Below are 23,217 nucleotides of genomic sequence, written 5' to 3'. Positions count from 1 at the left end.
CAATTTATGGGCATAGAATTGTTCATAGTATTTCTTTATTATCCTTTTAATGTCCATACAATCTGTAGCGATGTCCCATCTTTTATTTATGATATTAGTAATTTGCATTATCTCTTTTTTTCTTAGTTAGACTGGCTAGAGTATCATTGATTTTGCTGATCTTTTCAAAGAATCAGCTTTTTTATTTTATTGATTCTTTTCTACTGATTTCCTGTTTGCAATGTCATTAATTTCTTCTCTAATTCTTATTCTTTTATTTTTTAAATAAACAAGTGTATGTGTGTGTGTATTCTTATCTTTGCTTTTTTTTTTCTGCTTAGCAATGTATAAGTCCCTCCATAGTAAGATATGGATATTCCTCAATCCTTTTTACAGATTTTACTCCATTATGTAGACATGCTACAGTTCATACAACAGGTCATCTATTTGACAGGTGTATAGGTTGTTTCCAGTCTTTGCTATTACAAATACAGTGGATAGCCTTGTTCATAGGTTTCTTTGTATTTTGGCAGCATATCTCTTGGATAAATTTCTAGAGGTGGTATTGCTGGGACATAGGAAAAACACGTATACAATGTTGCTAGATACTGCCAAATTCCCTTCCATAGGGAATAGTGCCATTTTGTACATTCACCAGGTATATGTGAGATTATTTGTTTCTCCACAGTTTCACTACAAAGTATATTGTTAAATTTGAGAATGTTTTACCAATAGGTAAAAACATAAACACTATCTCTGTAATTTCAATTTGTGTTTGTCTTATTAGTAGTTGAGCATTTTTTTCAAATGGTTAAGAACCATTTTTACTTCTTTGATGCAAACCATTTATATCTTTAGCCCATTTTTCTAACAGACTTTCTTCACTGATTTAGAAGCTCTTTATATATTAGGGATAGAAGCCCTTTTTATGAGAAATTAGTAGCAGATATTTTTTTCTTAGTTTGTCATTTGCTTTTATACTTTGTTTATGAATGTTGTTTGACATGTGAAATTTTAAAAATTTCTATTGTATTTTCCTTTATTGTTGATAGAGTTTGAGTTAAAGTTAACAGTTTTCCCAACTCCCATGTTATAAAGCAACTCACCCATACTGCCTTCCAGTACTTGCATGGTTTCATTTTTCACATTTAAATCTCTGTTCCATTTAGAATTTATCCCGGTGTACAGTTGAGGAATGACCCAATTTATCTTTTTCTATATGGCTACCTAGTTATCTCAGCACTATTTATTAAAAACCCTAACTTTTTTCTGTTGATTTAAATGCTGCCCTTATCATACACTAAATTTTTCATATACATTTGAGTCTATTTCTTCATTTTCTATTTTATCCCATTGTTCTCTTTCTAGTCATACATAGTACCATACTATTTTAATTATAGAGCCTTTATAACATGTTTTAATGATTAGTAGCCATACACCTTTGCACTTATTTTTCATCATTTTAAGTTATTTTTGCTTATTCTTTTGAATGAACATTGCAAAGTTATCTGGCTCCAGAACAAAAAAAGTCTGATAGTGTTTTATTGGGATTATTTCAAGTATACAAATTCAATTAGGAAGAATAGACATCATTATAAAGTTGAGTCACCTGACACAAGAACATTTATCTTCCCATTTGTTTAAGTCTACTTTTGTGTTTTTCAGGAGTATTTTATACTTCCCTTTATATAGGCTTTGGATATTTTTTGTTAAGTTTGTGCTTAGATATTTTGATTTTATTTGGCCATTGTAAATGGTAATGCCATTATTAAAAAATTTTAAATATGTAACTTTAAAAACATTTTTCTTCCTTAGGAGTCTCATTGTTTGATCTTGTGCTTATCGTAGAAAGGAATAAAAGTAGGCTAATGTTTATTGAACAATGTCCAGGTACTTTCACACATATTTCTACACTTAATCTTTACAGCAACCCAGGAGGCTAAGTACTGTTAACCCCATTTTTAGAGAGGGAACTGACACTCAGTGAATTGAGATTTAAAATTTAAGTTTAATCTTCTACATATTTCATCATCTTTATTTTGTAAATAAAGGAGTCACAACATAGAAAAGTCTGTGGGAGGCATTAAAAGTCCTCATCCTGGCCTTTTCACTAACTAGCCACGTGGCCTCAGTTTGGATCTAATAATCAGAATAATGTTAAATAATGCCTTCTTAAGTATCTGCTCTTAATATGAATCTCCATTATTTACCACTAAGTATGACACTGGCTATTAGTATTTTTTTATTCTATTTCTATTTTACTGAGAATGTTTTTCTATTTAACATCACTGAGCCACTCAAAAAACATCCTGTGCTGGGCACAGAATTCACCGGTAAATCAAACAGGTCTGCTCTAACAGGGTTTATATTCCACCATGTGTAGTGACAGTGAACAGAAATCCTAGTTTAGATAAGGAGATAATATTTGAGGTGAGATATAAATTTCAAGGAGGCAGCCTTGTGAAGATCTGGGGGAAAACAGAGGGAACATCTGGTGCCAGAATACCAAATATAAAATTTTCTTTGTAAATTTCCTTGAAATAATTATATATCTTTTCTCCTTTGATCTATGAATGACCAACTACATTAAGGATTTCCTAATGTTGAACCATCCTTGCACATCTGGAGGAAAAGCATTACTTGAGCATTGTGGGGTGTTTTTCAATATATTTCTCTGTTGAATTTGATTGTGTTTTCTTTAGAATTTCTCATCGAAGCTATAAGTGATATTCAGATTTTGTGTGCTTTTTCAGGTATTATATCATGATTATACTATCTTCACAAAGTATTTATTTTTGTATCTTCTTCTGATTTACGGGAGCTTTCTTAAAACCATCACCATCATTGATTCAGTTTTCTGCAAGATCTAACCTTCAGATCTCTACTTCATTTGAATCTTTTAAATATGATAAACATGTCTTCTGAAAACATGATCTCAGATTTTCACTAAGATTTCCATGTTTCAGTACTTTGGAAATTTAAATAGATAGCAATTATTTGCTTTATAGAGGTTTGAAAGAAATTGTCTGTAAATTTATTTTGGTGGTGTGGCTTTTAAAAAGAAGTAGTTTTGTTGTCTATGTTTTAATCACATTTTAATTTCACCCATGGATATTGGGCTATTCAGATGCCTCCTTCTAAGTCACTGATCACATTTACTGTACATAATCATGTTAATTTTTTTTCTCTCCCATATATGTGGTCATTCTCCATCATTCCTAACACAGTATATATGGGTTCTCTCTCAATTTTTCATTAGCCCTGTCAGATATTGATGTATTTCATTGATCTTTTCAAAGTATAAACTTCTAGGTTTAGCTATTTTGTGTTCTAATTCATTAAATACTTCTGCTTTTGTCTTTATTCTTTTCATTTTATTTTTCAAAAATGTTCAGATTTTTATTTTTGCTTAAAATAACGAGCATTTCAGACTCTTGGTTTGTTTAGTTTTATCCCATATGACTTGCGGTGTTCTCATGGATATTACTAAATACTCAGTAATTCATTTTTGTTTCCTCTTTGATGTAAGTTTTTTGGATCAAATTTGATCTTTTTAACTTTGCTAATATTTTGTCCTTTCATTACAAATTTTTTGTTTTGTTACATATGGTTAGAAAACATGACGGGTAAACTTTTCACTGGAGTTTTCTCTATAGATCAGTATATAAATGACCACAGCACTCCCCTATAGAAATTCTTACACATCTGAAAATGTCTTTTTGTTTTTCTTTCCTTGTGTAGAATTTTCCCTCAAAAACATAAGTGCTACTCCATCTTCCTCTAATGTTTATTGTACTAGAGAAGTCCTATGCTTGTGATAACACTTTTTACTTAGATTATTGTAGATTATTTGTCTATTTCTGGAATTCAAAAATTTTGCCAGAAATTTGTATATATTTTAGGTATAGGTCTTATTACTAATTTTGTCTTGTTTCCAGTGAAGTTTTGAATCTGAATATTCTAGTATTTTCTTTTTATGCTGGTGAACATTCCTACTGATATCATTATGTCTCTCCTTTTTATAGCTTTCTAAAATCATTACTATGTGTATATTTTTTATCTTTGTATCTTTTCTTCTGACTTATGGGAGCTTTCTTAAAACCATCACCATCATTGATTCAGTTTTCTGCAAGATCTAACCTTCAGATCTCTACTTCATTTGGATCTTTTAAATACGATAATCATATCTTTCATCTGAAAACATGATTTCAGGAAAAAACCTGCAGTAATCTCTAAAGTGTTTTCTTTGAGGGAATAACTTGTTCTTAGGGCTCATATGCTTTGATTCCTTAGACTGATTGCCTTCTTCTGAACTGCTCAATCATTTCATAGACCAGATAACATTTCTGCTTCTTTATATTTCACCAAGGATGGGGGAGGGGGAGCGAGAATGTTTGTCCAGATGGCTAGAGTTTGTGTGAATTCCTGTTCCAATTCACTTGGCAAGCTATTTCTTCACTTAAGATGATTCCTCCCTCCATCTGCTTCCACCTGCTCTGTCTTATAGGAATTCTTCAAGTTTTCATGAATGTGGATGACACGTTCCCTGATTTCTAGCACTGGCACATATTCCCCACTATTTTAACAATTGTTTTAGGTGGGCTCCATTGGCATGGGCAGAGCTGCAAGAAAGGTAGGTAGAGTCAGAACTTTTAGGTGCTGAGAAAGGCTTAGATTATCATGTTGAACCAAAAGTCTGCTACATGGATACTAATGAAAACTCTGGTGGTTTACTGGAGTATTTTGTGAGCACCATTTATAAAAAGGAATGGACACTTCTGTTCTTATCCCTCCTTTAGCATGTTTGTACACATATAGTATGGTGTATGTGGAAGTTTTTCTGCTTTACTCATTGTCTTCACCTCTTGTTCTTGTTTTGATTTACAGAAAGATGTAGACAAGGAGTTCTATTTATTTCCCACGGTGTTTGATGAGAATGAGAGCTTACTCCTGGATGATAATATCAAAATGTTTACAACTGCACCTGACCAGGTAGATAAGGAAGACCCAGACTTTCAAGAATCGAATAAGATGCACTGTAAGTACCACATCATCCACCAACATCAAGTTATTTCAGTTCTGTACATGTAATGTTTTTAATTAAGCCAAAATGCTAAATGCTTTCCCCATTGAAGAATTTTCAATAAATTATTAAGAATAGTGGTCTGAGCGAAAATTAGGCTTGGGGTGGATTAATGATTGTGCATAGAGAATTGACCCCCCTATAGAGAATTTTATTGTTGTCAACAACCATTTGATCAATAAATATGAGAAATGCCCTCACACACACACAAAAAATATATATATATATACACACACTTCCAATTGTAAAATAAATAAGTAACCGGGATGTAATGTATAGCATAAGGAATATAGTCAAAATATTGTAACAGCTTGGTATGGTGATAGCTGGTACCTAGAATTATCATGTATATAAATGTTGAATCACTGTGTTGTACACCTGAAACTAATGTAATACTGTGTCAACTACCCTTCAATAAAAAATAAAAAAATAAAAAAAGATCAACCAAAGTAATTGACTGCTTAAAAAAAAAAAATAGTGGTCTGAGGATAACATCATTGCTTATTTAATGTGAACAATAAAACATACAAAATTTGTCAATTAGATGCATGGTTCTTAAAATGTGGTCCCTAGATCAGCAGCTTCAGCATCAGTCACGGACTTGTTAGAAATGCAAATTCTTGGGCCCCCACCCCGACCCACTGAATCAAAAAGTTCAGGGGTGGCACCAACAATCTGTGTTTACCCTCCAGGTTGTTCTGATACATGCTGAGCTTTGGGAACTATTGGATTAAATGCTTCTCTCAATTGTGGCTTAATAATGACAGGCTCATTTTATTATTCACTATAATATGGTCTCTGCTCTCAATGAACTTCAGTTATTCTCACCCTTGATTGCTCATCAGAATCCCTTGGGAGTTTTCTTAACATGATTAAAACTGTTTTTCAATGCTCAGGACAACCTCCAAAATTTTTTATTTAATTGAAACCTGGCATAATATTTACTTTGTGGCTCCCAGTGTCATTCTAAAATGCAGTTACAATTTAGAGACAGTGAGCTAAGTATTCAAAATGCCCACACCCCTAATGGACACGTGAAAATCATCATAGCTAGAAGAAAAAACACAGTTGTGTTACAAACTGATGTATTTTTTTAGTTGGATTGATACTAGTCATACTACCCATTATCCTTAAAATATTATTTTTGATTTTGCATTTTGGAGAAGTCAAGAATATTATCTATTGGAAACAGCACTGAGAGGAAACTTCCTGCATATACTTTTCCCTGTTACTGAAGATGAAACAGGATAATTTTCCATCTAGAAAAGCAAACACGTTCCCAGTCTACTGTGCTCAGGAAAAGCTGTTATTATTCCTACCTTTTGATGCTCACAAATAAGGCCCTTGGGAGAAGTGAGAAGTAGCTAGCTGGGAAGAACAGTGAGATTCTCAGGGTGCAGAACTTGAGAACCCTGCATTCAGTTTTGTTCCTCCCATCCAGGGAGTGCTCTGGAGTGCTGGGTACAGCAAGGTGTTACAGAGATACTCTTGAATGGGTCTCCTAGAAAATAAAGTTGGCTCTGGAAAGTCTGGGAGGTTGTCATATAGGAGGACATAAGATAAACCTCTTTCAAAATGCCGTTTTCCAACTTTTACAGCCATGAATGGATTCATGTACGGAAATCAGCCTGGTCTCAATATGTGCCAAGGAGATTCAGTCGTGTGGTACTTGTTCAGTGCTGGAAATGAGGCCGATATACATGGGATTTACTTTTCAGGAAACACGTATCTGTCAAGAGGAGAAAGGAGAGACACAGCAAACCTCTTCCCTCAAACAAGTCTTACACTCTCCATGCAGCCTGATACTGCAGGTGTATTTCTTTAAAGTCAAGACAAGTCTCTTTAGGGTCAATTCATGTGGTTTTGGTTTAAAGTCCTGTGTTGTTGGGTGATAAGCTCACCCATTTCCCAAGCATCTCAACTGCCCTTCCTTCCCTTGGAAAAGCAAGTCTGAGCCACTGTCAGCTAAGTATATGCCAGAGAGGTCCGCTTCCTGTTTGTTGTGGGGAGGGAAGGAGTGACAAGAGAAGAGTGAACTGTGGTTTCTCCCATTTCCAGACAGTAGATCCTCAAGATGTTCTCCTTTAAGTTATGGTCCTTTTAAAGATAGCTGGCAAATCAGACTAGAAGGGGAATGACTTCCAAAAAGGCTCTGCACCTAAATTTCTATCCTCTCTCTGCTGCCTAGATGTGGTGTTGGCTTGCTGGTTGTTTACAGCTGAATCTCCTGTACTAGAACTAGAGCCATGCGAATCCAGAGATACATGCAGGCCTGGCTCTGAACAAGTAAAACTAAAATAAAGAAGAAGGAAATTTTAACCAAAACATGAAAATATGCTAGCTTGCTTCAGGCTTTATTTGGTTCATTATGTGACACTAAAACAAAAGAAAGGTCCACTGTCACCTCTTCCTGTATTCATTAGGCACACGGAAATACAACAGTAAACAAAAGAGATAAAATGCCTGCTGTTGTGGAGTCAAAATTCTAATGCAGGGAGACAGATAACAAGCAAGTATATGTACACATATATATCAAGTGGCTGTAAGTATGATGAAGAAAAATAGGGCATGGAAAGGGGTTGGTGACTGGTGGGGGAAGGTGGGTAAAAACTCTCTGAAGAGGTGACAGTTAAGGAGAAGCTTGAATGAAGTGAGGACACAAGCCATGCAGGTATTATGGGGAGAAGTGTTCCAGGTAGAGGCAACGGCCCTGAGGTAGCTACACACACCCTTGACTTATTCTAAGGACAGCAAGGAGGCCTATGTGGCTGGAGCAGTGATGTGGTAGGTGATGTAATCAGAGGTGTGAAAAGTCACATCATCTAACTGAGGCCACGTTAAGGACTTTGGTGTTGATCCTTAATGAGATGAGAGCCAGAGAAGGTGCTGAGCAAAGGAGCGACATGCTTTCTTATTTACCATTCCAGGGACTTTTGACGTTGAGTGCCTCACAACCGATCACTACACCGGTGGCATGAAGCAAAAATACATGGTGAACCAATGCAGTCGGCTGTCTGAGGACCCCACCCTCTACCTGGGGGAGAGGACTTACTACATCGCGGCAGTGGAGATGGAATGGGATTACTCCCCAAGCAGGGAATGGGAAAAGGAGCTGCACCACTTACAAGAGCAAAAGTAATGTCCAGACTCTCACTCCTAATTTTTTAGTTTTCTCTGTCAAAGAATAAGAATTTTGCTAAATTTTAGAAAAGCAAACATTACATAAACATGAAACAATGCCAATAGAAACAAAAAGCTTCCTAGGAAACATCCCTCCAAATTTCTGCTTGATTTTCTCCAAGAAAATTTTCCATTTATTTCATTTGATTCACTCCACTTACTTTCTTTTCTATTGAACTATCTTCTCACATTTGTGTGCCTTCATCTTGTCACTGATTTTCAAACTTAAGCCAAAAAAAAAAAAAAACCTAACTTCAGAGCTAAAATAACATTTTCCTTTCAACTGTTTGCTGCTTGTCTTTCCTCCAAAGATTTTGTAATTAGTCCAGTCCAGTAATCAATTGTTCAGAGCATGCTCTTTATATACTATTATGGGTGGAAGAATATTTTAAATTCTTCAGGGTAGTAGAGCAGATATGGTCTGTGTCCTCCAAGAACTTACAAGAAAATATGGTTCAAAATCACCAATAACATGTACATTATGGAAATGTAAGAAATAAGTTCAGTATGAATAAATGGAAGCAAAGGATTGTTATAGGAACTTCAGAAACATTACATTTAGAGCCACATCACTACACACTTCTAATTAACCCTTTCATACTTTTTCCAGCAATTTCCCCTCTATCGTCTCTTAAGTCATGCACTAACCCTTGGATATGATTTGAGAGGTTGGGATGGGCATGTGTTCAGGTCTGGGGTGTGAAAAATGAGTGGTAACCTGTCATAAGGTCTTAGCTAAGCAAAGGTTGTCCAGTTAGTTTGACTCTGATGGTGTGTATGATTGGCTGTGTCAAGGAGTAAAAGGTTATTCCAGTGATAAGGGCAAAATGGTCAAAGGCTACAGAAGCCATTAGTAATAAACAAAAACTTTAAGTGAAGGAAATGGCAGGAAAAACAGGGCCATTTCATTTCCTATTGACCAGAAATACTGCGGTATCCAGAAAGCATTTAATTGGTGAAATCTGGATGCATGAAATTTTAAAGCTGTAAAGAAACCTTAGATCTCATTAATATTTCAGTTTAGGGGTAAAGAAATTGAGAATCTGACAGGCAATGACTAGCTGGAGGTCACTTTAGCTAGAGGCAGAGTTGGGGCCAGGACTCTGCTAGCTAAGTGTGCTTCCTACCACACTTATCTTTTTTTAAGGTCTTATTCTTTCCTGATGAAATGGAAGAGTGATACTAAAAACTAGCATAATCACTTATATGTTTAATTTTCTATTTCTTCTTATATATTTTTATTTGAAATTTAAAATTTAACTTCCATTTGCATGAAAACAAATACTAACCTTAATTGTATGTTTGATTTTTCAGTGTTTCGAATGCATTTTTAGACAAGGAAGAATTTTACATAGGCTCCAAGTACAGGAAAGTTGTATATCGACAATACACCGATAGCTCATTCAGAATCCCAGTGGAGAGAAGAGCTGAAGAAGAACATCTGGGAGTTCTAGGTAGGCGAACAGCTCCAGTTCATCATCTGTGGGTCAGTGAGATGGTGCCACCTGCAGCCATAGTCCATGTCTGTGGGTCTAATTCATATGGGTTCACATATGAAAGTTATTCAAATAAAAATAAAAAATAAAGGCTATTCAGTAAATATATGAGAAGCCTGTATTTGCTAAATATGGCATAATACAATATTATTTCTGTCAGAAAAACAATGTATTATCCCATATACTAATGAAATTGTATATACTTGGTATTTATCAAATTGATGCCTACAGTGTGGATGAAATTCCTAAAAATTACTTTCTAATAAAATTCTTATCAAATTCTCCATTATCCCACCCCTCCAAAAAAAAAATCATAGAAAGAAACTATTTACTTTCAAAGGTAAGATAAAAATGACTGACTCCAAGAAGAAATGTACACAAAGATAAGGAAATGAGGAAAGGAAAAAGTGTTCTTGCACACAAGGTGGGGAAAAGTTGCCTTTAATTTCCTAGGAATCATTCTAAGATGGAATGTCTATGAACTTGACTGACACGGGTCTGAGAAATTCTTTAGAAAATCACCAAGTAGAGGTGACACCCCACCCCACCCCACTGTTTTCACACAAACAGTTCCCTGGGGCTTGGTTCTCCTCAGCCTCTGGAATAAGACCCCCATAAGAATGGCATTTTTGCTGGGTCACAGCAACTCCCAGGCAGGATACAAGCTAAGATTGGCTAGAAGGAGGGTAGGAATGGGAGCGTTGGCCCCACTCACCCTGTCAAACCCGGAAGTCCAGATGTTGAGAAAGGAGAGCAAGTCCTGCCTAAGGACTCCTGCCCAAGGGAGGTGAAAGCTGCCTCACCACGGCCGGGCCCTCACCTGCAGGGGACTCTCAGTCCAACACCTCCCTAGGAATCTATGTCAAGAGATGCACCCATCGTCTCCATTTGTACAGGCAGTGTATTACTAGTGTTTTTGTCCTGAATCCTGTGAGACCAGGTATAAATCCAAGAGTACTACAGCATGAAGCCACAGAAAACAACAAAAAACAGACTTTGCCCTTAATACTAAGAAAGTCACCTGATCTTTGCTTTTACTACTTGAATTAGGATTTCCAATCTGACATGTGGATCAACCACTCTTCCTTTTCACTCTTGCCAGGTCCACAACTTCATGCGGACGTTGGAGACAAAGTTAACATTATCTTTAAAAACATGGCCACAAGGTCCTACTCAATTCATTCCCATGGGGTGAAAACAGAGAGTTCTACAGTGACTCCAACTTTACCAGGTACTCACGGTGGGGGTGGAACCAGAGAGCAGTTTAATAGAATTTACAGCCTGTCCACAAATGACTGTTATCAGAGAGATGTTTCTTCCAAATGAGTGTGTCTTGAGGAAGTGAAGAAAGGGGTTAGGAGAACACACAGGGAGGTATGTCTGTCGTATGCATGTCTACACAGACATTCCTCCCTGGCGCCCCCCAGAAACGGAGAGCTGTTAAAAATACTCTCCGATGGTACTGGACACCTACAATACATAAGCTGCATAAGCAGAGATGATCTCTCCATGCTCAGCTAGAACAGACCCCAGGTAGCATTTACCGTGCTGTGTTTGGCTGAATGTTTCCATGCCTGTATTTGAAGACAGGGTCCTAGCAGCAGAGACTGTCACTTGGAATTTTAAATCCTCTGCATCTAGTCCGATATCTGTCAAGTACTAGGAGCTCAGAGTAAAAGCTGAAATAGACTAAATACATGAATTTTCCTTAATAAAAACTGTATTTTTCTTCTATTGTAAAGTTGGCTTCTAGGAAAGGACCATTTCTCAGTAATTTAGCAGTTCTCAAATATATCACATATAAGAAAACAAATTATAGAGTTGCCCTTGTCAATTTAGGGGATAGAATAATAGGCCCTGTGCTTGTGACCCACACATTCTTCCAAGAGAAATAAACAATAAACAAATACATATACAGCATTACATTGTAAAAGTGCTATGAAAAAGACAAAGGTGGATGAGGGAGAGTAAGTAACAAGGATGCTATTTTAGGTAGAATGGCTAGGAGCGCTTCTCGGAGGAGATGCCTCTGGTGAAGACACATAAATGGTAAGAATTAATGAGCCACAGGGAGCTGCGGGGAAGAGCATTCCAGGTCCCGAGGTGGGAGCAGGGTTGGTGTGTCTGAGGAACAGCAATGAGGCCAGAGGCCAGGGCAGAACAGTCACAGCCTGAGATGAGATCCAGGGCGGAGGCAGTGAGAGGCAGGGGGCTACAAAGGCCATGTTAGAACCTTAGATTTTATTCTAAAAACCCATGTGAGAGTGATAATCCGATGCACACTTTTTAAAGAACTGTTCTGGCTGATGTGTGAACAAGTGACTATACAGGGGACAGGGGCAGAATCAATGATTAGTTAAGGGACTATCATAGCAATCTTGGTAAAAAAAAAAAAAAAAAGTGAGACTTGAACCAGGGTGGAAGAGCTGAAGTGGTGAGTTGCCATATTCTGGTTCTGTTTTAAAGGTAATGCTAAAAGGACCTCCTGAGAGAGGGGGCATCAGGGAACGTCAGGCAAGGACAGCTCCAAGGTGTTCAGCATAGACCACTGGTGGCAGAGAGACTGGGGTGGGGAATGGAGAACAGAAGGAAGTGTTATTTTTCAGCTCATGCTAATAAGAGTATAGATGAAGAGACAGTATGTCCAGGCAGAGAATCCACATTTTATATTCTCAGTGAAATGTTCTTAGAAAAAGGGTGAGGACATATGGCAGGTAAGATGGAGGGCCTGAGGACAAAGGAGAAAGTTTACCACATCCCCTGAGACCACTCCTCATGTCCTGTTTGATCCCCTAACAAAGGTTTGTTAGGCTCCAGGTAATTAAAGTCTGACAGCATGAATATGTAGCGGTGAGGTCTATGCAAATGCAGCGGACAGTGAGTGGCCGTGGCTGAAAGTCAAGGTGCTGTGAACAGCCAAACAGGAAACCCTGAGGTGCCTGGAAGAGGAGGTCAGGCTGGATAAGAGCTGAGAACAAATCAAAAGGGCAAGATAGGAAGCTGGAACAACCGACCATCTTCAGAGTGTCAAGGCCTGGGGTGTGGTTGTGTCCTGTATGTGACAGAGTTGTGACAGAATAGTGTATGGTACAACAGAATGGGCCAGACTAGAGAGGAGGTCATTGTGACAGGTCAGTGACACATGACTTCAAGAGGTCTAATGGCTCCTCCCCAGGAACTGTGAAATCCCTGAGGATAATGGTGAGAAAGGAGCAAAGGAAGGCCATGGTAAGGTCAAGGGAATTCCACAGGATGGTCCGGATACACAGAGAGGAGTGTGGAGTAGGGGCCAGGACGGGGGAAGATCGCTTGACAGATGAAAAGAAAAATGTGTATTAAAGAAACATCAAGTGAAGAAAAGTTCTGGCACAGTTTCTTCCAACTGTGATATTGGCATTGCTATTGGCTTGGTGGCACTGTGTGTAAGCCATGGCTAGTTATTTCATAACTGACAAAGAAGATATAAAAGTACTTCTTACAGTTTGCCTTAAAACTTAATTGCTGAAAACAATTCTGAGTACCACTATTCTTTAAAACTAGTTATCTTGACATTTCCAGTTTCTGGGTAACTGTTCATCAAGAATTAGTACATATATCAAATCAAATATATAGCAGATATAGCCAGATACATTAACACTTGATTAATTTAGGTGAAACTCGTACTTACATATGGAAAATCCCAGAAAGATCTGGAGCCGGAATAGAGGATTCTGCTTGTATTCCATGGGTTTACTATTCAACTGTGGATCAAGTTAAGGTAAACTATAAATCATTTGTGTTTTGTAAAAATTCCCCAAATAGACACACAATTGGAGGAAGATAAGGTTACAGATTTCCTGTGGTCCAATTCTCCATTAAAATCCCAGGAAAGTAAGCTGCTCTGTAGTTCACTTTGATCTTGTTTTTTTGGTTTATTTTTAAGGATGTTAATTATAACTATATGAACTCTATGACTGCTGATTATGGGTAACAGAATTAAACGTTAATCAGTATAGTGTTTTATTTCCCTTTTGACATGAAACTACGTTAAACTCAAAGAACTGAGGTATATGATTTCAGAGCTCTATTATTAATATAACAAAAACGCTGATCTTAGCAATCACAACACAACTAAAGCTGCTGTTTGTGTAAATATTTCAAAACCAACAGAACATTCAGCAACTACAAATCAGAACTTGTGCCAAGATCCCCTTGTAGAGTTAAATCTCTAGTCCAAATCTCTCCTGAGTCCAGACCTGTCTTTATACCTGCCTTCTGCTCATCTCCACCTGCTCAGCAGGTCTAAAATGGAAACTGGTATCTTCCTCCACCTCTTCCTGTATTTACTGCTGTAATAAACAGCTCCACCAGTACCAAATCTACTCAATTTCTTCAAGCTAGAACCCTAGGTATGAAGGACCATGACTCTTCCCCCAGCTCACACATTCAGATCACCCACCTTCATAGTACAGCTCAGTCCATTCCTTCTCTTCATCTCCACATACAGGTCCTTGTAATTTGCTCCATCTACTGCCGGCCTCCCAGTCTCATCTCTTCCCCCTCCAAGACTTCCTGCACTCCATCACCAGGGTGATTGGTCTAAAATGCAAACATGCTGCCATTTTGTGTTCAATTTGTCAATGGCCACCTATGACCCACAAAATAAAATCTAAAATTCCTGAACACAATATAGCACAAGGCCCCTCAAGACCTAATCTGCCATTACTGATGCCCAGCCAAACCAAACATCTCATATTTGTCAATTGTGGTCTTCCTTTTGTGTTTATTAGTGCTTTATATACCTCCATCACAAAGTAGTTCAATTCTGGTAACCTTTTTTCTACTAGACTGAGTTCCTGGGGGGCAGGAGCTTTAATTCACTTCTGGATTTTTAAAGACTGGCATAGTGCTTGGCTTATGCAATAGGCAAGCCAACACGGTTTGTTTGGGGTTCTTTTAAACTGCTGCTCATTAGCTGAGTAATACTTGGCCTCTGAACACATTTATGTTACTTCTGCATCACCCACATGACATTGTTGCAATTAACTACTTTAAGTGGAAAGTTACTGGCTTGACAGTACCACACTGCTCAGTCTACTATCTAATCAGTCCCTCTGAAATGCCTGAGGTCATGGGGGTAAGGTCCTAGTTCTCTGAAATCCTGACTTATGTTACAGGGACAACTGACATTTTTGCTTGTTTTTAGGATCTCTACAGTGGATTAATTGGCCCACTGATTGTCTGTCGGAGATCTTACATAAAAACATTCAATCCCATAAAGAAACTGGAATTTTCCCTTCTGTTCCTCGTTTTTGATGAGAATGAATCTTGGTACTTAGATGACAACATCAAAACATACTCTGAACACCCTGAGAAAGTAAACAAAGACAATGATGAATTCATAGAAAGCAATAAAATGCATGGTATGTTATTCTAAAACCTCTTTTTCCCTTTTCTTCTTTCTAAATACAAGTACTTTGTATTCATTTCATTTTATAATATACCACTTCTGCCTCACTTGGTTCACTTCTTTCCTGATTCCAAAGTCTTGTTCCCTTTTAAATAAATTCACAATTAGGATTAAAGATTTTGGTGCTAAGTGACTAGAAATCAGTGACATTATTCATCTTAAGAGTACCCATTTTCCCCAGCTATAGTGAAATAGTTCTGTTATCTCAAAGAGATCCCATACATTAACCCAACAGTCAGCTTTTCTGTGAAGTAGTTGTTAGTTTAAAATATCCTGAAAGGTAACAAAAAAATCATGTGCTTTCCTCAGCTATTAATGGAAGAATGTATGGGAACCTACAAGGCCTCACAATGCATGTAGGAGATGAAGTCAACTGGTATCTGATGGGAATGGGCAACGAAATAGACTTGCACACAGTACACTTCCACGGCCACAGCTTTCAGTACAAGGTAAGAGCCATTCATGGTTGTTATTCCTGCTTTATTTGAAAATGTTTTAATATAAATGAAAAAAAATTTTCTCAGAGAGACTTCTGGAAAGTTGCAAGTTTCTAGACAACTAAATTATTTTCAAAGAGTGTGGTACACAGCAATTTCAAGTGCTGTTACTGACCTTTGTTACATGTTGGGCTCTTCCTTGGATTTAGTTTTTACAGGATTCTCATGGGGTTCTGCTCACATATTCCTGGGCAAGGCATCTGAATGGAATTTTTAGCAGAGTAGGAAATGTTCACGATTGACCAGAGGGTAGAGACAAGACTTTATTATAATCACTGCCTGTTCTAAATTATGGATCTAACATGGCTTGAAGTGAGTAAGATCATCAGTTTGTTGTAGGCAATTGATTGGTTCATAGATCTCAATCCTACATCTACTTCTCACCCAGTACTGATTTTAGCAGGTGTCAGTAGCACATGTGGAAATGCTTTTTTCTTACCTTTGAGTTAATGTAGAAAATTCAGAAGCTACCATGAAGCACACTGCAGAAAAGGCCATTTTATTACCTGCATTTTGGTTTACACAGGTCTTATATTCTTGGTAGACTTTGGATTCTGCAGAACATCCAAGCATTCTGTGTCTAATTAAGACCCTACCAGAACTGCCCCTGGTTTTGGCTTCTCCACTGGCCTCCATTTATGCTCCTTCTTCACCTTTTTTTGCCCCAAAGTTTCACAGACATGCTAAGCTAGGACTGGTTGACCAAAGTGAGATTAGGGCTGAAGTGGGGCCACAGCTAAATTCCCTTATGTGACTCCAGTGCTCTGATAAAAAGGCAAACCAGAAGGAAGTGTAAGGGCTAATAGGTAATCCTGATTCATGAATTCACTCCCATCACCTTTCCTTCAACCCACTTAAGGGCCTATTCATTGTGCCAAGGTTTTAGCAAGAAAACAAGGACCACATATCTGTTTGTATTACACACAGAAATATGCAGGGTTATCTGTTTTTCCAACATCCCTGAGCTGGCCAATAAAGATTATTTGAATGAACTCTCACACATAATAAACATTATGTAATATGTGTTATTTTTCCAATTAGCACAGGGGCGTTTATAGTTCTGATGTCTTTGACATTTTCCCGGGGACATACCAAACCCTAGAAATGTCTCCAAAAACAAGTGGAACTTGGTTACTCCACTGCCACGTAACTGACCACATTCATGCTGGAATGGAAACTACTTACACTGTTCTACCAAATAAAGGTGAGTGTCTAGTTAGTAATTCTAGAAGTCATATATCAAGAATATAATTAAGATGCACTACTTTGCCAAATACTTCCCCCAATATGAAACAGTGTGAATTTGTTGTTCTGATTTCCTCTTTTTCTACCACCAAAAGGAATTTTTTTTTTAATGCTAAATGGTGTGGGATACTGCTTATCTTCTGTTGGCTGGTACTGATAACAGCACCAGTTGTCCCTAAGTTAATAAAAATTGACACTAACCTGATGTAATTATTCCTAAAATTGATAGAAGGGAGTAGTCACATCTTTTTTTGTTACAGAGAAACCAACCATGACTTACAAAAGACACATTTAGAATTTAATATCTTTCTTAGGAGTAAACATTAACTTTTCTCCTAGGCAGTACCTGGCACACAAGAAAGGCCACTCCCCAAAGCCCCAAATAACCAATATAATTTCAAATAGTCAGGTAGAACAGTGTCTTCCTGTGCTTCCAAGGGAAGAGGAGGAATCACTGATTATTGTTTATCAATGATTACCTTAGTCCTTTCGAGCTGCTACAAAATACGAGACTGGGAAGCTAACAACTGCAATGTATTTTCAGAGTTCTGGAGGCTCAGTGTGAGGTCAGGATGCGACCATGGCTGGGAGCGGGCCCTTTTGTGGGTGGCAGACTTCTCGCCTGATGGAAGCGAGAAGCTACCTTTCTAAGGCGTCTCTTATAAAAGCACTAATCCTACCCTCATGCTCTAATCACCTCCCAAAGACCTTACAGCCATGGCATTAGGTTTTCAACATATGAATTTGAGGGGCAGGGGTGACCACAAACATTCAGACCATAGCAAAGATCCAGGAAAAAACAGAATCTAAATTCCCTGCTCCTCCCACCCCAACATCAGAACTTCTCCCATGCAGACATGTGCACACGCATGAACCCACAACCACACCCACACCCGCACAAACACACACTATAGAAAAACAGGAACATGATCAGTCCTCTTATGGATAAACACTAATTAAATGTGTTGTATAAACAGTGAAATTTCTGCTTTGTGGTTGCAGGCTTTGGTGTTTCCTGGGTCTTCTGAGTTCAAAATTGTTGTAATTGGCAATGGCAAAAACAACTCCTTTTGTTTCCTCCCAAACCCGGCATAAAAGGGAACATATAAATGGAATTAAATATAGAAGTAAATATATTTCAAAAAGTAAAACTCACTGAAAGATTACCATTAGTGCAAATGAAAAGTTTTCACTTTTGCTCTTGGGTCTTTCACAAACAACTCATAACCTGGAAAACACCTTCCACTAAAATCCTTTATTACACAGAGTGGTACTGACAAAGCACCAGAACATTGGAGACTCGAGCAGGCAAATAAGCCACTGGGTTTATTAATGACAGTAAAAGTTGAACAAGGTGAAGAGTCAAAGATGAGAAAGAAAATATTAAGTGTTTAAGCAACACTAGCACACATGTAAACCATATAAAAGAATGGTCCTGTTCAGAGAAATAACCAAGAATGAGGGCACACTGAGGCAGGAATTCTGGAAATCCATGGGTGCAAATGTCCGACACGCAGAGGCTGCTGCTCCAGGCTGGTCCTTCACACAAACTGAGAAGATTCGTCCTGCATAATAAGCCTGAAAGGAGAGGAGGGAGATGATCGCTTGGCTAAGAAAGGAGAGATTGGTTTAACAGCCACAGAGAAAATTGTAGACTAGTGAGTGTGAAGGGAAAACACATGTTGGAAAAAAAGATTAAAGAGAAATTTGCCTTTACAAAGAGAAAAGGTATTGTATGGGACTGAAAGAAGCAGTCATGAACAAAAAGGATAGTTTGAACTGTAACAGAAAAACAAGAAGCCACATTTATCAATCTGAATTACCTTTAAATAATGTTTGATAAAGGTCTGGGTAAGTCTACAGTAATTCTGAGTCTTAGAAAAATGTCTGCCTACCATGAAAGACGAGAGCACATGCAGACAAGAGCACATGAAGAGTGAAATCTTTCAATATTATGCACCATGAGACAGGCAATCTCCCCCACCAAGAAAAAAAAATCATTAGAAAAGAATTGTGAATATCCTGTCATACTTAATGTAACGTTTCATTTCCCCTACCAGAGGAAGCATAAGAAAGACCTCCTACAACAAATATAAAAGGTATTTTTTTTAGACTATGACATATTTATGATGGTCAAATAACCTTTGGAGCAGTCTGAAGGAAAAAAGCTTGCTTAGCTTTAAGTTCCTTGTAGGAAAGAACTGTATGTTCTGTATTTCTAGTAACTATACAAATACAATACAATATTCTGCTTGGTAAATATCTAACAACCACAAGTTAATTCAATGAAAAGGAATTTTTAAAAACTTTCTGGGCACAATGTCAAACTTCTGAGAAGTTATTAGTATAAAAAAATTCCATATGCCTTCACCCAGATTCCTCATTACAAGGCCACATTTGCTCTCTCATTCTATCTCCTCCTCTCTCTATATGCACACACTACCTATATTATATATATATGTACACTCATATTCACTAAAAACAAGGATATTCTCATAAACACAATACACCTACCAAATCAGGAAATTAAAAATGATTCAATACTACTTTTTCAAACTTCACTAATTATCTGAATCAGTAATTGAATATTTTATTCAATTATTTTTTCACAGAAAAAGAAAATCCCACTCATGCATTGTGCTCAACTGCCATGTTTTCTTAGTCTCCCTTGGTCTGGAACAGTTTGTCTTCAGGACTCTGACATTTTTAAAGAATACAGGGCAGCTCCTTTGTAGAATGTCTTTCAGTTTGGGTTTGTCTAATGTTTCCTAATGCTTAGATTCAGGTTATGCATTTTTTGGCAAGATTTTCCCAGAAGTGATATTGTGTTTTGCTCAGTACCCATGTCAGGAGTCACAAAAAATTGATTTGTTCCCTTACTGGTTATGTTAACTTTGAGATTTATTGAAGGAAGTGTCTGCCAGTTTTCTCCATTAAAAAGTTACTATTTTTCTCTTTATAATTAATAAGGTCATGTGACAAGCAAAGTAATTTTTCTTAAAATAAAGCAGTACTGGAATGAGAGATGTATTTTTAAACATGTAAAAGTTAGAAAAATATAAAGATTAAATAAAATAACACTTAAAAATTAGCATACATTTAAAGCATCATGTACTTTTTTAACCATGATATATATACAGTAGTCCCCCCTTATCCACAAGAGATATTCCAAGACCCCCAAAGGATGCTTGAAACCATGTCAGTACCAAACCCTATATATACTGTTTTTTGCTATACACACATGCCAATGGTAAAGTTTAATTTATAAATTAAGTACAATAAGTGATAACTAATAATGAAAGAGAACAATTATAACAATATACTGTAAAGAAAGTTATGTGAATGTGGTTTCTCTTTTCAAAATATCTTATTGTACTGTCCTCACCCTTTTCCTCTTGTGATGATGTGAGATGATAAAATGCCTCCCTGATGACATAGGCTCTGTGACACAGCATGACGCTACTAGTGACCTTCTGACAATACATCAGGAGGATCATCTGCTCCCAGACTGTGGTTGGCTGCGGGTAACTGAAAAGTGTGGATAAGGGGAGACTATGGTGCTATTTTTAATAATGGTCTTAAAATTTCTTTTTCTATAGAGACCAAGTCTGGCTGAAAGAAATAATTTGGTGATAAGTGAAAAAAAGAAAAAAAATGATTCATACACACTGTATGTGAAGTGCTGAATAGAATGTTTATTTTTGAATGGCTATAAACATTAAAAAAGAATGAAAACACACTTCTGTGCATCTGTTGGGGAAACGGTGTTACCTTGTTTCATATGAAAAGATCAACAGACTATATTATGACTGATCTAATACACTAGGTAATATAATTAATTCACATAAGCCACTCACATCACCATGATTATGGCTTTACAAACTATTCACACACACACGCATGTACATACACACACACACACTATATATATATATGTATGTTATCCTTGATGGTGCTCAAAGGATAAGGACCATTATTAAGATTCGTTGAAACGTTTCCAACCATTGGCTTCCCATCAATTCCTCCAACATGCTGCTGACATCATTTTTAATGAACCAGTGGGCAAAAGGCACAGGTGTTGAGGAAGTAAAATAAAAAATTAAATTAAAAAATAAAAATAAATTTAAAAATAAATAATTTAAAAAAAATTTTAATGACATAAAATAAAAATACCAATCTGAGTTTTGTGAACCCTTGAAGAGATGGTCAAAAGGGTGTTAATCTGAAACTGGAGAAAGACACAATTTAGAAACAGTTTGATAGGTTAACTTCTGGTGAAGATGAACACTGCCACCAGGGAAAAGTTTCAAAACACAGTTATGACAGACACTAGGGGAATGGCATTTCTGCCCAGCCTTGACTAAAGTCAAGGCACCCTGTCAATTGGCTGAACTTGGATTCAAAATTTTTAAATAAGAGATTAAAAAGAAGACATAGTTGTGAATACAATGATATATTTATTTACTTTCACATATACTCTAGCTAAAAGAGCAGAGTACAAAACAAAGAACAGAATCAAGGCTGGCTGGAAAACATACATTCAACAAATTATGTTAATAGCCAGATAAGAAAGTTAGCTTTGTATACTTCTACTTCATTTGATTCAGAGAGAAACAGCATGAGTTTTAAATGTAACAAGAAATTAAAGTTTGAAATCCCTTACTGTGGGAAACCTTTAACATCTTTCTCAAAGAAAATGGTATTTTTAAAAAGTGACCCAAAAGAGAAATCTGGAAAAATCAGGAAGATTAAATTCTGTGACATTCTTTCAAACATACTTAAAAAATGTTTCCTTGTGTTTCTGGGACAAAAAATATTGTCAAGTCTCCCAAAACAGTGAATTGATGTTCCTTGGAATAAAAACCAGTCTCTACCTTAAAAATAGATGCCTTATTTGAGGAAATTCTTATGTCTTATAGCTTTTTTACATTCTGGACAATTAAATGGATTCAGGTCATAAATTAAGAAACTAATAATACCATTACATGGTAAGGTAAGCTGCCTGAAAGCATTTTAATATATGTATATATTCAATTTGAAAATCCTTTATTTTACCTGCTATTGAACTTTAAAAATTCAGTCTCACATGGTATTGTGGTATTTTTCAAATGATACCTTTAAGTCAGTTATTTCTTTCTACTGCAGTAAAGAAGGTATGGCAAGAAAAATGCTACAGTGCCATCTTCTGGGAGGACATTCAAGAAATCCCTTAGTTCTAGTTCCACAGCAACAGTTGACAATGTTTCTGTTGGTAGGAAAGAATATCTGAATTAGAACTGAAAAACTGTTTTTTTTTCATCCAATTATCCTATCACTCAACCAATTAGAAGTTAGTTCAGGTAACAAAATGTTATAACTACAAAAGAAAAATAAATCTGTCTCATAAATCCATAGGCTACTTTATGGTTTTAGTAGTTTCTTATTAATTCCTTCTAGAATGCTTTGAAGTTTATATTAGTTCCATGCAATCTCAATTCACTATTTCATTGCTGGATTATTACATTTAAAAAAGATACACCTCTATTACCCTCTAAAGAAAAACACAATCCTTGAATACTGTTTTTAATGTTAGGACTATACTGCAGCTAATTTATAAATATTGTTTGCTGGGCCAGAAAATACTCATTTTCTTCTAACAGTTACTCCCTATTATGAGATTTTCATGTTAGTAATAAGCAAAAATCTGATGACCACTTGCTTTTTCTTCCAAACTGCATTCTAGTGTACATCTTCAATATTAAGGAATTTAGTAAACATTTTTATAAAGGTAACTATGTAGTTTTATTATTCTATTGATCCTTGATACATACATGCTGCCCTCTGCTGGGAAAATAAGGGATAACACCTAAGAACAATTCAAATAAACAGTTCAGTGCCATTCCCTGTGTGATGCTGGCATGGTCACTGCTTAACTTTATCTGCAGAGTGACTGAAATATAAAAATTCCTGCTCAGGTCTGTATGCATTGATCCAAATCCATCTGTCCAATATTCAGCAAAGTAAAACATCCTTAACACAAAGGAAGGACTTCCCTTTTTTGCTAGAATGTTAATAAATGGAGCAGGAGCCATGTATGGGAAAGACCCCTAGCTCTGGAATCAGACACTCAGGCAGGGATTGGACTCTTCTACCTACTTTCCAGGTGACTTTAACTTCCTAAGTCCTCCTTTCCTCATCCACAATGTAGCGGTACCATTTTCTAGCTAGCTTCTAGAGTCCTTTGAGAATTAAAATACTGCACATCTGATAAAGTAAAAAATCTCGACAGTTTTCAAGAGGCATGTGAGT

General features: G+C 36.8%; 2 protein-coding genes across 3 annotated transcripts in view; one reads left to right on the top strand and one right to left on the bottom strand.

Moving 5' to 3' along the window:
- CP (ceruloplasmin) overlaps nt 1-23,217 on the top strand; it is a 53,751-nt gene that overhangs the window by 24,850 nt on the left and 5,684 nt on the right. Inside the window, exons 10-18 of the mRNA XM_036896358.2 lie at nt 4,867-5,017; nt 6,661-6,873; nt 7,990-8,197; nt 9,557-9,696; nt 10,841-10,969; nt 13,389-13,495; nt 14,924-15,140; nt 15,497-15,636; nt 16,726-16,888. Coding sequence (XP_036752253.2) covers nt 4,867-5,017; nt 6,661-6,873; nt 7,990-8,197; nt 9,557-9,696; nt 10,841-10,969; nt 13,389-13,495; nt 14,924-15,140; nt 15,497-15,636; nt 16,726-16,888 — 1,468 coding nt within the window. The remainder of the gene's footprint in view (nt 1-4,866; nt 5,018-6,660; nt 6,874-7,989; nt 8,198-9,556; nt 9,697-10,840; nt 10,970-13,388; nt 13,496-14,923; nt 15,141-15,496; nt 15,637-16,725; nt 16,889-23,217) is intronic.
- The window catches only part of HPS3 (HPS3 biogenesis of lysosomal organelles complex 2 subunit 1), a 36,719-nt gene continuing 34,019 nt past the window's right edge, over nt 20,518-23,217 (bottom strand). For both annotated transcript variants that reach the window (XR_005026948.2, XM_036896366.2), the window contains exon 17: nt 20,518-22,174. Coding sequence is in view for 1 of the 2 variants with exons in the window: in XM_036896366.2 (XP_036752261.2) it covers nt 22,056-22,174 (119 nt within the window). In the remaining variant the exon portion in view is untranslated. The remainder of the gene's footprint in view (nt 22,175-23,217) is intronic.

The sequence above is a fragment of the Manis pentadactyla genome, chromosome 1, assembly GCF_030020395.1.
Source record: "Manis pentadactyla isolate mManPen7 chromosome 1, mManPen7.hap1, whole genome shotgun sequence".
NCBI lineage: Eukaryota > Metazoa > Chordata > Mammalia > Pholidota > Manidae > Manis > Manis pentadactyla.
The sequence above is the reverse complement of the archived record's forward strand: the minus strand, read 5'-3'. Positions and strand labels throughout refer to the sequence as shown.